This window comes from Blastomyces gilchristii, assembly GCF_000003855.2.
Source record: "Blastomyces gilchristii SLH14081 genomic scaffold supercont1.4, whole genome shotgun sequence".
NCBI classification, from domain to species: Eukaryota; Fungi; Ascomycota; class Eurotiomycetes; order Onygenales; family Ajellomycetaceae; genus Blastomyces; species Blastomyces gilchristii.
The window spans coordinates 1932895-1948277 of NW_003101679.1; the positions used below are offsets into that span (position 1 = coordinate 1932895).

General features: G+C 35.2%; 2 protein-coding genes across 2 annotated transcripts; one reads left to right on the forward strand and one right to left on the reverse strand.

Annotated features, from left to right (window-relative positions):
- Window positions 1-1096: 1096 nt before the first annotated feature.
- On the reverse strand, window positions 1097-1848 carry BDBG_16669 (uncharacterized protein; the record flags this gene model as incomplete). The annotated part of the gene is made up of 1 exon (XM_031724572.1): window positions 1097-1848. A coding segment is annotated over exon 1 (240 nt), but the record flags the coding sequence as incomplete, so codon positions are not given.
- Window positions 1849-1885: 37 nt separating this feature from the next.
- On the forward strand, window positions 1886-6203 carry BDBG_02881 (forkhead box protein C2). The gene is made up of 4 exons (XM_002626658.2): window positions 1886-2837; window positions 2957-4048; window positions 4141-5096; window positions 5184-6203. Exons 1-4 carry the CDS (start codon window positions 2724-2726, stop codon window positions 5257-5259), a joined length of 2238 nt encoding a protein of 745 aa, XP_002626704.2. The 5' UTR covers window positions 1886-2723; the 3' UTR covers window positions 5260-6203.
- Window positions 6204-15383: the final 9180 nt, after the last annotated feature.

Genomic DNA, 15383 nt, shown 5'->3' on the forward strand with positions numbered 1-15383 from the left:
CTGTCACTGATCTGTTCTCTTCTCAACTGACTTCTGACTAACAGTTATCAGATATTATAGAAGAAGATAATGAGCTTGAGTAAGAGATTAAGAATATTCTCAATAAGAGACTCTACAGCTGTAGCTGATAATATCTTATAAAATGAATTAGCTATAATTAACTGATCTGAACTCTGAGTTCTGTGTTATTCAAAACAGCAGTTCTTAATCAATGAGAACTGCTTCTGAAAGAGAGAGACTAATGTAGCAGACTATATCTGATCAATTATATAGACTATTCTGTTACACTTCACAGATTTCAAGTGCTTCATTCTTAAATATATACACTCTGATTCTCAGTCATTCTCAATTGCTGATTCTCAGCTGCTATAAATGCATATGCTCTGATTCTCAGTCATTCTTAATTATCAATTCTCAGCTATTATAAACACATATAGATTCTTTCACTCTGACGCTTCACTGCATACATTATTACATATACATATAAATATTCACTTCAATCACTGATTCTCACACTTTCTCTTTCTCTTCCTTCTCTAATGTTTTTCTCTTTGTTATATAAGACCTATCAATATCACATCAATCTATTCAGCGTAGGCCTCTTACAGTAAAGTATATATTCACAGAGATCTCAAAGAGATCTATAAGAAGATTAACAGTGAGCTTAAAACACTGTAGAAACTCTATACAATCTTCTGAAAGTAGTAATAAGTATCACACACAGATCTCTCTGATGAAATCAAAAGATATTTCTTCTCTGACATCTTCTACACTGCAATCTGATTCAATTATTTTAAAATCACAAGTTTCATGTTCTGAGTGAATTATTAGGCCAAGCAATCATTCTCTGAATTAATCATATATATTTATATGGTGTATTCTGCATATAGTTTTAATCTTTAATAAATAATATTAATATCTTATTGTATTGTTGTGCTATGGTTGAAAATTAACAGCTCTATAGAGTGCTTTTTGGAGTTTGTTGGATGGATGAGTTCGTTGGGTGGTGAGTCACGTTACTGATACTACCAGTCTTTTGGCGCCGCCGCCCTAGCCAGTTAGCCGTATTGAAACCGCGACAGTAACTATAACTAACTTGGCATGTCTGACTCGCCGCCTTGCCTGACCTGGCAGTTTCTTGAGGTCGCGGGCGCGCGGGGAGCGGGAGGTGCTTGGGGGCGGAATTCGCGTGCAAAGGCCTGGCAGAAAAGGAACTGAGGAGAGTATACTACTCCGCACAGAGTACTCTGTACGCCATTCGTTGTTGACCCAGCAGAAAGAATTATGGCAGGATAGTATAGCCCTATGCTAAAAGCTATAGAGAATAGTATGTACATGTATGTACATTCGGATTTTTTGCCCTTCCCAGCATCGCTTCGATCGGTGTATTAACTATTAGATATTTATATAATTTTCAAATCCAAATACAAATCCAAGCACCATGCACACTTTTCAATCCTCGACTCGTGGCGTTGACGTAGGCTGCTACTATCACGCATCCCCCAGCGCTATCCATTACTTGCATGCCAAAGATCTCCGGGATGGGCTGCTACTAGACAGCCCTGTCATTATTATTTGCCGTCTTCCATTCACCCCGGTAGGGTCACCAAGATTGCCTGATTGGGACCGGCAGCGCAAACATGAAGTAGAAACTACATGTTATTACTCTAAATTGGGAGATTCTCCTCTGTGGAGGGGGGGGAGAAGAAGCATAACTTTAAGAAGAAAGAGGAACGAAAAATAAAAGCAAGAAAAATGTGGGGCGTAGGAAAAAGAAAGTAAAAACATTATTTCGAGCGCAATCGATAACTAGTTAGCTAACGTAGCCGCCGCAGCACACAGATAAACCTCCCCCGGGTGTGGTTTGTGGGTAGTGGGAGTGTAACTCCGTAGGCGTATTTTATTTACTAATAATGCGCAGCCAAAGCCGGCGCGTCATTCTCGCGGCAAACGTCCCTCCCTCCATAACTAACTACATACCATACACCAACCAACCAACCAACCACCACCATCACCACCAACGACGACCACGACCTCACCTAAACAAATCCCGCCTTCACGTCAACCCGGCCGTATCCCAAAAAGATACAATTGACTCCCACCCACCACAAGTCGCAGAGGCCACTTGTGCATACTATTTTTTGCGAAGTTTTTATTTACCACCCTGGAACCAAGGTTCCGCCTGGAGAATTTGCTTCGGGTCGCGGAAAAAACTTAAGGCTCCGATTTTTTTTTTTCTTTTTTTGGTTTCGCCTTACCCTGAAACTCTCTGCCAGAGCGCAAACTGGTGGCAACAAAAAACAAACTTCCCGGATTTCAAAGAGCGCAGAAGGGGAAAAAAAACAACAATTTTTTTATTAATGTATATCATCTTGTTGCATTTCCTTCCTTCTATCCTCTTTCAAATTTATTTGCCTTCCCCGGTAAACCGTTAGCAACCCAACGCGAAAAGAAGAACTCCCCTCAGTATATCGACAACAAGAACATCAACAAATCATCCTCGGACTTGTCGCGAAACACATACCCGAATTTGTCAAAACCCGCTTTCGAATTCCCCCGTTTCACTAACCGTTTTCGGTCTCGAAACTGATAAAGCTCCAGTCGCTGATAACGCGGCGCGCGCACATTCATTGACTGCGCAGTGTATACCTCCTCTTAGCGACATCAACTAGACTGAAAGGGGGCAAACAGCCCTCTTGATATCCAACTGCTGAGAACGAAATATGCCATCATCAACTAACCGCCGAACCCGGCGCAAAGACGTTGGATTGCAAGAGACTCCGGAAACAGATCAAGTGGATTCCTCTCCCACTCGTCGTACTACTAAGAAGCGCAAGGTATTATCTTCCTTGTTCTGAGCGTGGCTCGGGTTTTGTTTCATTATTCTCTGTCGCTGGTAGTTTATTTATATACGGACTATTATCGCTGATTCGGACTCTTTTGTGACTATGTTTAGATTGACCACTCCCGTTCGCTTCCCTTGCCGTTAGAGAAGACTCCGGAGCCCGTTTCTGCTGATGAAGCGGATGACTCCGGTACAGAAAATGATCTTGTAACCACCAAGGACCTGGTGGATTCCGTGATAGCCTGCCTTGATGTCTCGGATGACCCCGTGGTTGTCATGGATGAGTACTCGAATATCAAAAATGAACGTGAAAACCCAGAGAGCGTGAAGGCCTATGCTAAGATTGCGGGTCGTGACTGGACTTACTACATGCAAGGTGTACATATCAACATCGGTCGCCCTCCAGACCGGGATCAGAGGGTCGATGCCCAGTCAAGCCCCGTCGCCGTTGCAGCCCAGGCGATGCCGGAAGTACATATCGATCTGGGCCCCAGCAAATTTGTCTCCAGATTACATGCGGAGATTTTGTACAGAAGTCAGGATCCTATTGGCTGGCATATTCGCGTCAACGGGCGCAATGGTATTCGATTGAATACCCAGATAATAAAGCGAGGAGGGATCTCAAAGATTACTTCTGGTGATGTTATCGAGATTGCAGGCACGCAGATGATGTTTGTAACCCCGGACGGTCGGGCTGTCATCCATCCTTTCTTCGTGGATAAGTGCCAGCGCTTGGCTGGTGGCGATGACGCTGCTAGCTGGGACGAGTCGCAGCATGCACACCCAGCGCTTTCCCGCAACAGGACCGGCCGGACGGTGCCTCATATCGACCAAAAGCATCATGACATTCCAAGTGCCGGAAATGGTCCCGAGCCAGCGCCAGCGGTTAAGAAGGCTCCATTTTATCCCAAGAATCGGCAAGTTACCACGCCACCTCGTCAGCGATCTTCAAACACAGATGATGCACTCCCGGCCAAACCATCACCGTCCCCGCTCTACAATCGCGGTATGATGATAGAGAGCACAGAAGATATTGATTATAGCGATGAATCGGCAAAGGATCTGAAGCCCCCCTACAGCTATGCTACGCTGATTTCACAGGCTATTTTCTCGACGGAAGAGGAGAAGTTAACTCTGAGCAAAATTTATGCGTATATTACTGAGAATTATGCTTTTTACCGCCATACAAAATCAGGATGGCAGGTTCGTTCAACCCCCTTTGTTCTCATAGTCAATAAAAGGGTAATATTTTTTTTTTTTTTTTTGAGTACCCTGTTACTAACAGTAGTTCATAGAACTCGATTCGCCATAATCTTTCTTTGAATAAAGCATTTCAAAAAGTGCCCCGCCGCACTGACGAGCCGGGCAAGGGCATGAAATGGCAAATTGTTCCCGAATTCCGACAGGAATACTTCAACAAACAAAACCGCAAGAGTAACCAGTCATCTGCCCCCTCCTCACCCGTCACCAAGGAAGGTAAAGGTAGCTTCCGCCCCGCAAATGGCCAGAAGGGCTACGATAAGAGTCTCGAAAGCTCGTTCCGAACAAGCAATCCGTCACCACAAACGACTTCGCCCGGGTTTAACTCGTTCTCCGTTGCACCTGTGGAAGCTTATACCCCGGAACGCGGTCCCCGAGTCAGCCGTAGAGCCAATGGGCATAACAATGCAGACTACGGCGAACAACACTCCCCTCTACCCACCCGTCCACGGAGTAACAATCCCAACCGCACATACGGCCTGTCAGATAACATCAGCGGCTCACCGCCCGTCTTGTCATCTTCATTCTTCGACGACGCCACGTCCATGATCACGCCTGCTCCGCGTCGGCACCAACCCCTCCTCGCCCCCCCCAGCACAGCGCAGATCCCGTCGAAATTCATGCCGATGAGCTCACCAGCGCAGTTCTGGAAGTTCGCGGAGATAGGGAATACGCCGGGGCGAGTGGCTGATATGAGTCCGTTGAATGGCGGCGGCTATAACTTTAGAGCTGGCGGTGGCATGGGTGCGGGCGGTGCGGGAGGATCTGGTGATGGGCTGTCTGCCATCCCTAGCAGTAGCCCGCCGCCGCCAAATTTAGGAAGCCCGAGTAAACCGAGTAGTGGGCCTGGGTTGGGTCGGCCGCTTGATTCGAGAGTTGCGGGTGGTGCGTCGAATGGTGTTGTTGGTCTTGTGCCTCGACATAATTCTGGCGGTGACAATCCCGATGAGGATGAGGATGGAGATGAAATTGGGGAGTTTGATCTTGCTCGGTAAGGTTTTTTTCTTTTTCTCTCTTTTCCTTAATTTTCTTTGCTTTGTATTTTTTCAATAACTAACCCGGAATCTTTTTGGTGTAGGGGTTTCCAACCGATTGGCAGTTACCATCAGCAAATAAGCGCAACAAGAGCCAGCGCAAGCGCGTCGACTTCTTAGAAACCAGAAAGAAAAAATTCAGCTGGCTATTAGAAAGAGTACGTGTGGGCTTAGAAGGGGGAAAAATAAACAATAAAATACCAAAAATACAAAAGAAAAAACCGCTCATCATAAAGTGATCTGATCGAGCAACAAGAAAAAAGAACAAGAGATATAAGAAAGACGATTTGCAAGGCTAGAAATCACAAAGAGAGCCATAAGAAAGATCAAAGATGCGAAAAGTTTTTCCTCCCGAGTTCCGCTTCAGCTCTTGTTTTTCTGCGTTCGCAGTCGAACGCCCGCCTCCCTCTCCCTCTCCCTCTCCCTCTCTCGCGGACGACCAGTCGAATATCACACGATCTCCCATGATCTCTTCCGTCACACCGTCCATCGCACCTTGCATATGCTCTGTTTACGTACGACCCTATCTGTTATTATTATTATTATTGTTATTATTAACTTTTACTTTTTATATCTGTTCTGTTCCCTGTATCAATATCAACACAATGGCTGCATTTGTTTTAGTTCTTTTGGCCTTGTTTCTTCTTCTTTTTGTTTTCAATGTTTCCTATGACCTACGAGGGAGATTCGGGGTTTTTTTTTTTGGAGTGTTTTTTTCTACTTATTACTTACTTCGCCTTTTCAATTTTTCCCATTCTTTTCTTTCCATTTTCGTCAGAGAGGTAAGCTCTTTTAACTCTCAAAAGAGCTTTAAAAGCATGCATGATTGGTCTCTATTGTCATACTTTGTTTTAATTCTTATTTTTATTTTCAATTTATTTTTATTATTATTTATTTCCCTGATTTCTTTAACCTGCATGAGGCTTTCTGTGAGTGAAGTAATTGATTATTATTATTATTATCTCTCTCTCTCTTTATTATAGAAAAATCAACTTTTTCATGTAAAAAATGCTGTAACATGATTTTATATATATTTTGTCAAATTTGCTTCTTCAAACACAGCTCTGCTCTGCTCTGGTAGCTAAATAATGTGGCTATCTAGTAGCACCTTGGCTTAAATCAATAGCGTGTAAGTTTAAAACTCATAGAGAATACATTAAATCTGAAACTCAAGCATCTTAGATTTCTAATAAATAAGAAGATATACAAATTGCTATAATGAATCACTCTATGTTTCTGAGTTGAAAAGTTATTATTATGTGTATCTAGTTGTCACTTCTTTGTATTTTCTATATTTTAGATATCTTGATGTGGTTCGGAAGAATGTACGACCGCCGGATAATAACGCGGCCGCTTCCGAACACGCTTACGAATGTAAAAGGGGCCCTAGTGTTGGTGATTACTACACCTACCCTAGTCACGTGCCACCTCAACCTATTTAGTGTAACTCGCGTAGTTAGATTACAACACAATAACATTATTCTTCAAGAGATTATGAAGTTCTTATTAAGCTAATGAAAACTGCTGAAATAATATGTTAACTATATCTTTATGTATCATTACACATGTCTAGATGTTTTTTATAAGTAATTGAACTCATGATTAATCTAAGATCTGAGAGAATGCCTGACTTAATAAAAGAATATATATCTTCAAGATGAAGAAATGAGAAGACATTAGAACAGCAGATACAAGATCACAGATCATTATCAATGTTAATAATAAACTGAAAAGTGACTGTCTCTGAGATATTTGAGCTGAATGAAATCATCACAGAGAAACAGTCTGATAAGTTTAATAATAAATATAAAGACTCAGTTGAAGATATCAGTAAGATATTAGATAATATAGAGAGCTTAAGTGACTGAAATGATAATAGCTCTGTGAGTGAGAAGACTTATATAAGACTAGAAATTACAAGACTTCAGTATGAAGTTGAGTGAATGAAGACAGATAGAAATAAAAATGAAGAGCTTAGTATAGATTTAATAAACTATCTTTAATAAAAGAGTAGAATATCTATATTAATAAAGATTCTTAATGAATTCAGAGATTAAGTAAGATTTATAAAGAAGTCTATTATACTCACTGACTCTGTAAATTATTCTATATGAAAAGAAGAGATTCTGCTTGCAGTAAGATAATCTGAAATAAATGATATTCTTAATAATAAGTAGATTAATTCTGATGAGAATATCAGTATAAATATACAATATTTTTAATTAAAATGAAATATCTGACTATATAACTATATATAATCTGTGATCATCTCACAGATCAAATCTCACTTTATTATATTTAAGAAGTCTCAACTATCTGCTTATTCTCTATAATCTGTTATAGAGAATAATTTCACTGAAAGATCTGCTATTTACAGAACTCATCTATTTCAAGAATTAATTAAGATAATATTAAAATTAAAGAGTTCTGATCATATATTTATTAAAGATTTAATTACAATCAGAACTGATTATATCTGATTGAGATATAATATCAAAGATTTCATGTTTTTTAATAAACTTCTTACAGAGATTAGTAAAGATTGATCATCTTTTATAAAGAATTAAATAGATGTAATAGAGAAGAATAAGAATACTAGAATACTTAAAGATGATTTTATAAAATTATGTTAAGATATTCTTCTACAATTATCAGCTATTAATAAATCTCTCATCTCTGATGAAAAGATCTCTGTAAATAATACTCAAGATTTTAATAGAAAGAATAAAAAGAATAAGAAGAAGAAGAAGATCTCTGAGAATAAGAATAAAGATTTCATCAAGTCAGATAGAAAGAATAATAATACTATTAAAATATATTATCATTGTCAGAAGATTGATCATATTCAAACAGATTACTAATTGAAATTTTCTGAAAAACACTCTACTAGTTATGATAAGAATAAGAATAAGAATGAAACAGATTCAGTGTCAGTTCATAATATTATTAAGTAAGTATTTCATACAATAGAAACAGTCTATTCTACTGATTAAACTGGCAAAGATATCTGAGTTCTGAACTCTGAATTTGATACTCATGCTACATCTTGCAAGAATCTCATATTAATAGTGCTGCAGAAGATTAATATTATATTGAAGATAGTTAACAGATTAACAGCTTCTGCAACAGCTATAGAGAAGATGAATATATCAGTTAAAAAAGTGAATCTACTGCTACAGAACATCTGCTATGTTTCTAAGCTGAAGATAAATCTTATAAGTTTTGAGAAGCTTGTATGTCAGAGTTATATATATAAGTAACTGATCTATGAGAACACTGATTCAATCTTACTAACCTTATCTAACAAGATATTGAGTTTTACTGTCAAATTAAGTGATAAGAATAACTATATTCTGAAAAAATAATCAATGACTAGAGACTTGATTCAATTTATAATATTAAATAATGAATTTGAATCTATGAAAATTCTACAGTCTGCAGAGAAAAAAGATTCTCTACTAGTATTACTTAATAAGAATATCAAGATTATTAAACATACAATGCTACAATGATATTAAAAGCTTGATCATCTCAATTCTGTAAATATTACTAAATTAGCAGCAGATTCACAACTGAGAATGAGAATTAAGAGTGACAGAGCTTTGTTATTCTGTAAGACCTGTATACAGATAAAAATGATATATTCAATATTCATATCAATGATAAGAACTGTTAAATCTATGATGAGATTCTTTATGAATCTTACAGATGATGACTGTACACTATATAATGAAATCAATCTCTCTACTCATGAAGAAGCTAATTATTGAATAAGTATTACAGATAATGTCACACACTATAGATGAATTATTCTTATAATATTAAAGAGTGAGATCACTGTACATTTAATAATCTTTATTGACAGAATTGAGGTCACTACTCAATATTGAATTGAGACTTTACACTGAAATGACAGAGATGAATTTAAAAGTGATGAATTAAAGATCTACTATCAGTGAAAAGAGATTATATATGAGATTACTACATCTGATACATCACAGTTCAACAGCTCTGCAGAACATGTCAATCATATTGTAGATAAAAAGACAAGAAGCTTACTATTCAATAGCAGACTTATAAGAGAACTTTGAAGTGAAGCTATTCAAGTTGTGATTATAATGATCAACACATTCTCAATATCAACAAAGATTTACAGATGTCAAGAAGAGATCTCATTATTTTCTTTTAAAGTTTGAACAGATGTTCAACCTTCTGCTCATTGAATATGTAGATGAGAATATAAGATGTATAAGAAGAATCTGAAGATTATCAATAAGCTCACAGATAGAACTGATAATAAGTAATAATAATTAGTTGAATATTAAGAACTGTATTAATATTGTATCTGAGACTCTGCAATCTGAAAGCTTGAGATTGTAAGAAATATTGTTTTTAATGAAGAATTAATAATAGAAGAAGCACTGATAAATGTCATTAGAGAAGCAGTCAAACTGTCAGAGAAATTGAATATTCTTAATACTATGAAGAGATGATAATACTATCTTCTAAGAAGACTTACAAAGAATAAATCTGATGTTTTAAAGATACTTACTGATGATGATATGAACAGTATGCTGGAACTGACATATCTACTAGATAATGAGACAGAACTTGTCAATGATGATATAAATAATTCTGTGAATGATGAAGATTCTGTACTCAGTGTTCTTAATAATCATCTGATCACACTAGCAGAGGTCAAAAGAAGTCATGACTGAGAATATTGACATCAGACAATGAGAAAGGAAGTGGAAACTTTTGAACAGAAGAAGATATATATTATTGTTAAAAAGACTCTGAAAATGAACATTCTTACAGATAAATGAGTGTATGATTGAAAATTAAATAATAAGAATGAAATTATCTACTTTAGAGCTTGTTAAGTAATTAGAGAATTCCTACAATAACAAGATATTTATTATAATAAGTTATATACAGCAGTGATATCTGAATCTACATTATGAAGCTTATTCACTATATCAATAGCAAGAGGTTGAAAAGTCAGATTAATTAACTATATATCTGCATTTTTGAATGAGGTATTGCCTCAGAATGAGATGATATTTATACAACTACTCACAGAGATCAAGCACAGTTATAATGAATTAGTAGGGCTTATACATCAGAGCTTATACAGAATGAAACAGACAGTAAGAACATAATATTTTCTTATAACAGAACACTTGATAAATCTAGAATTCAAGATCTCATCATATAATAGTGAATTTCTTTATTATTCAATTCATAAGTTATTCTTGACACTACATGTCAATGACTGTTGAATCACAGGGCCTGAAGAGAGTGAAATTGAGTGAATTTTGATGAAAATCAGAAAAAGATTTGAGACAAAAGAAGTTGAACAGAATAAATCTTATCTGAGAATGAAGATCGCCCCGGTGGCCGAATGATTAATGCGGCCACCCAGTAGCGCCTTGGCGTGGGAAACCAAGGCGCGTGGGTTCGAAACCCGCAGAGGATACATTAAATCCGGAACTCAAGCACCTCAGGTTTCTAATAAATACAGAGGTGTACAAATCACTCCAATGAATCACTCTATGTTCCTGGGCTGAGAAAGTTATTATTGCATGTATCTAATTGTCACTCCTTTGTATTTTCCTATGTTCTTGTTATCTTGGCGTGGTCTCAACACCTGTATTTCCTCCTGTATAATCAACACTTGACCTGTATTTAACATCACGCAAGGACTCATCATAAGCTCCGCTTGCATATGAGTATAATGAAAGAATAATAATAATAATAATAATAATGAGAATGAAGATCAAACATCAGAGAAATGATAATCTAGTAGTTATACAGAGTCATTATATTGAGAAGATTCTTGAAGATTTCAGTATGAATAAAGTGAATTCTGCAGAGATCTCTATGATGACAGATATACAACTGAAATTTTCACCTGATGAGAATGATGAATTGAATAATAACTTTATAACTACAAGATATTGTCAAGAATTGAGATCATTGCAGTATTTAATCACAAGCAGCTGATCAGATCTGATATTCACAGTTAACTATCTCTTACATTTTAACTCACATTTATACAAAGTATGTTAAGCAGTATTGAAGCATGTTCTATGTTATGTCAAGAAGATGAAAAACCATGACATATTGTATAAGAAGAAGATAGAAGATGGCCTGAGTTCTGTGACATACTATAATTCAGACTGAGCAGGGGCAGATCTTCAATACAAATTGACTACTGACTATATTATATTGATTAACAGATCACTGATCTCATAGCAGTTGCAGAGACAGATATCTATTATCAAATCAATTATAGAAGCTGAGTATATTGCAGCTAGTGAGATAGCTTGTGAGATAATCTGATTGAATAATATATTATATAATACTAAATTGATGAATAATGAAAAAGTAAAAATATGCTCATATCTATGAGTTAATAATAAGAGAGTAATCAATCTAGTAAAGAAGAAATTCTTAATATGAAGATTGCATCATATCAAGATTAAATATCATATTCTTTACAATTTGATTGAAAAAGAGGAAATCATGATGAAACATATTGATTCTATAGTGAACATAGCTGACAGACTCATCAAGTCACTGGCGAAGCCTGCATTTGAAGATTTTATTAAAAGAATTGATTTGAAAGAGATCAGAAAGAAATGATTGAATGATAATAATAATACAGTGAATCAGTGAATTTTACATGTATTTCTTGATTTTTACAGTTATTACTGTACAGACATCTTTTCTAATAAGGAAATGAAGATCTGATTAATGTAATTAAGTATTATTGCATTTTCAAAAGATTTGAGAATGAGAGAGGCCCCGGGTGGCAGCTTATAGACCACAGTGTAGCAAGAGAGAGTGTTGATGATTACTACATCTACTCTAGTCACATGTCACCTCAATCTATTTAGTGTAACTCGCGTAGTTAGATTACAACATAATAACGTTATTCTTCAAGACCTAGCAGCCACTAATTTAGTATAATGTATATAAGAAGCCGGCGTACGCCTGTAATCATACACTGGCTCAAGAAACCTTTGAATGACATCTGATAGCATGTCTAAAAACTAGTGAGAAGTACAGGCTTCTTCAGAATGTGATAATTCTGTCTATGAAGTGATTTGTAGTTATCATGTCAGTGTGATTCTAAGCATCTTAAAAGATAGTATATAAAGAAGTAGTGAGTGAAAGAGCATCTGATTGATACTGCTTTACTTATTGAGAAAAAACTTCACACTCAGGTGAATATCATGTATATAAATGAATGAGATGTGAGAAAAGAGAATGAGAGTGATGAATCAGATTCAAAGAAGTTTACTCTTTACTCAGAGAAATAAAAGAGAGATAATTATCACTGAAGTTATATAATAATAATAGAAATTATATAACAATATAATAATAGATATTATATAATTAATGAAAAATCACTGAAATAAATATCTTCTCTAATTAATATAAACATTCTTCTCTGTTATCTGAACTGAAAGATATACAGAATCTCTTAGAAGATTTACTTAAAATAGTAAGAAAAGTAACTAAGATCACTGAACTGAAAGTGAAACTCTGTATATATATAAGCATTCTAAATGAGATTGAGGTCTTGTATACACAGTGACAGACTGAGATGAAAGTTAAACAATAATTGATATTTATCACAGATTAAGTATTTACTATAAAAAGCTTCTCTGATGTAATTATCATTATTAATAAGAATAGAGAAAATTAGATTATAGATCTGTAGCAGAAGATTTGTAAAAGACCTATACTGAATAGATCAGTATAATATTTATAGATCTTATATAACAAAGTAAAAAACATTAAAGAAGAAAAGAAAAGAGAAAGTGTGAGAATCAGCAATCAAAGTAAATATTTATACATATATGTAGTGGCATACACAGTGAAGCTTTGAGATGGGAGAATTTATACACATTCATAGCAGCTGAGAATCAGTGATTAAGAATGACTGAGAATCAGAGCTTCTCACAGAATCTATAAAGCGTAATGAAGTAGTCTATATGATTGATCAGACACAGTCTGTTATATTAGTCTCTCTCTTGTCTAATCATGTGTAGTTCTCATCAGTCAAGAGCTGCAGTCTCAGATAGTGTGAAACTCAGAGTTCAGGTTGACTGATTATAACTGACTCATTTCACAAGATATTATTAACTGCAGCTGCAAGGTCTCTCATTGAGAATATTCTTAATCTCTCACTCAAGTTCATTATCTTCTTCTATGATCTCTGACAGCTGTCAGTCAGAAGTCAGTGAAGAAGAGAACAGGTCAGTGAGGACAGAGCAGAGTAAACTCATATAAAAGATATCATGAATCTCTGATAGTGTGTCAAGACAGTTATTATTATTATTATTCTTCAATTATAGATGTATGCAGTCAGAGACTATGACATCTACCTGGGAACCTTTAGTTCTCAGGGTTTTTCCTATATCTATAGAGTCAACTATTATACACTTATCAATTTCAGATATGCAAAATCAGAAAATTCCAGCTCAGAATACAAAAACTGTTTACAAATTGCAGTATTTCAACACCTATTAATACTTTGAAACCATTTGAAAATATAATGACAAAGGAAAAGAGAACATAGTCTTAAAGATAGACATATTAAATAGATAGATAGAAAAGAACAGAAAGAAACAAGTACAGTAAAGAGAGACTATGACAAAATAAAATTATTAAAAGATAGTGTATAGCTGTTTTAACAGACTATATCTAATCAATTTTCATCTCTTCATATTCAGATACTTCTGAGTTGAGCCATTTTCTTGTAGCTGCTTGAGTTTCTGATAGAAAGTCTATTAAGTATTTAAGTCCTGTCTCAGTTGAGAATAAGAACCTCATATTTAATTGATTTAAATCATACTTCTTCTTTAATCTGACTCTGAGACTATTGTATAATGCACAATGTATTATAATATGCTCAGGATTCTCATTTGTATTGCAGAATGAGCACTCTGTTGAATCAAATCTATCATCAAATCTTTGTATATAGGATTTGAAATAACCATGTCCTAGTTTTAGCTGAATTATGAATGAGAATATTTTCTTTTTGCATTTAATTGAACAAGATTTTCACTTTGATTTTATCTCAAATCTTGAATAATGTATGCTCTTCTTTTGTTTCTGCCAGCTTTCATTTCACTTATTATTATTATTATTCTTCAATTATAGATGTATGCAGTCAGAGACTATGACATCTACCTGAGAACTTTTAGTTCTCAGGGTTTTTCCTATATCTGTAAAGTTAACTATTATACATTCATCAATTTCAGATATGCAAAATCAGAAAATTCCAGCCCAGAATACAAAAACTGTTTATAAATTGCAGTGTTTTAACATCTTCTGATACTTTGAAATCATTTGACAATATCATGACAAAGGAAAAGAGAACACAGTCTTAAAGATAGACATATTAAATAGATAGACAGAAAGGAATTGAAAGGAAAAGATAAAGTAAAGAAAGACTGTAACAAAACAAATTATTAAAAGATAGTATATAGCTGTTTTAACAGACTATATCTGATTGATTTCCTCCTCTTCATATTCAGACATTTCTGAATTTAGCCATTTTCTTGTAGCTGCTTGAGTTTCTGATAGAAAGTCTATTAAGTATTTAATTCCTGTCTCAGTTGAGAATAAGAATCTCATATTTAATTGATTTAGATTGTACTTCTCTTTCAATCTGGCTCTGAGACTATTGAATAATGCACAGTGCATTATAATATACTCAGAATTCTCATTTATATTGCAGAATGAGCATTCTATTGAGTCAAATCTATCATTAAATCTTTGTATATAAGATTTGAAATAGCCATGTCCTAGTTTCAGCTGTATTATAGATGAGAATATTTTCTTTTTACATTTAATTGAACAAGATTTTCACTTGAGTTTTGTTTCAAATCTTGAATAATGTATACTCTTCTTTTATTTCTGCCAGCTTTCATTTCACTTGTCTAAACAAGATTCTTTTATTTTTCTCTTTATAAAAGATCAGAACACAATTTTTTGAATAGATCTGCTTAATTCTGCATTCTTTTTTACAGCTGAATCAGCCAATTCATTGGCATGAATATTCATATAAGCAGAAACTCAGTGCAGATGAATTATCAGCTTTGATATTCTTCTCTTTTGAATTTTCAAAACAGAGTTTAAGATCAGTTCAAGATTCATTTGATCATTATAAATCTGACTATTTCTAAGTCTTTTTAAAGCAGCTTGACTATTAGATAATATTCATG

Coding starts and splice junctions, on each gene's coding strand:
- BDBG_02881 (XM_002626658.2), top strand. CDS start 2,724: ATGCCATCATCAACTAACCGCCGAACCCGGCGCAAAGACGTTGGATTG. Junction 2,838..2,956: donor GTACTACTAAGAAGCGCAAG/GTATTATCTTCC, acceptor GACTATGTTTAG/ATTGACCACTCCCGTTCGCT. Junction 4,049..4,140: donor ATACAAAATCAGGATGGCAG/GTTCGTTCAACC, acceptor AGTAGTTCATAG/AACTCGATTCGCCATAATCT.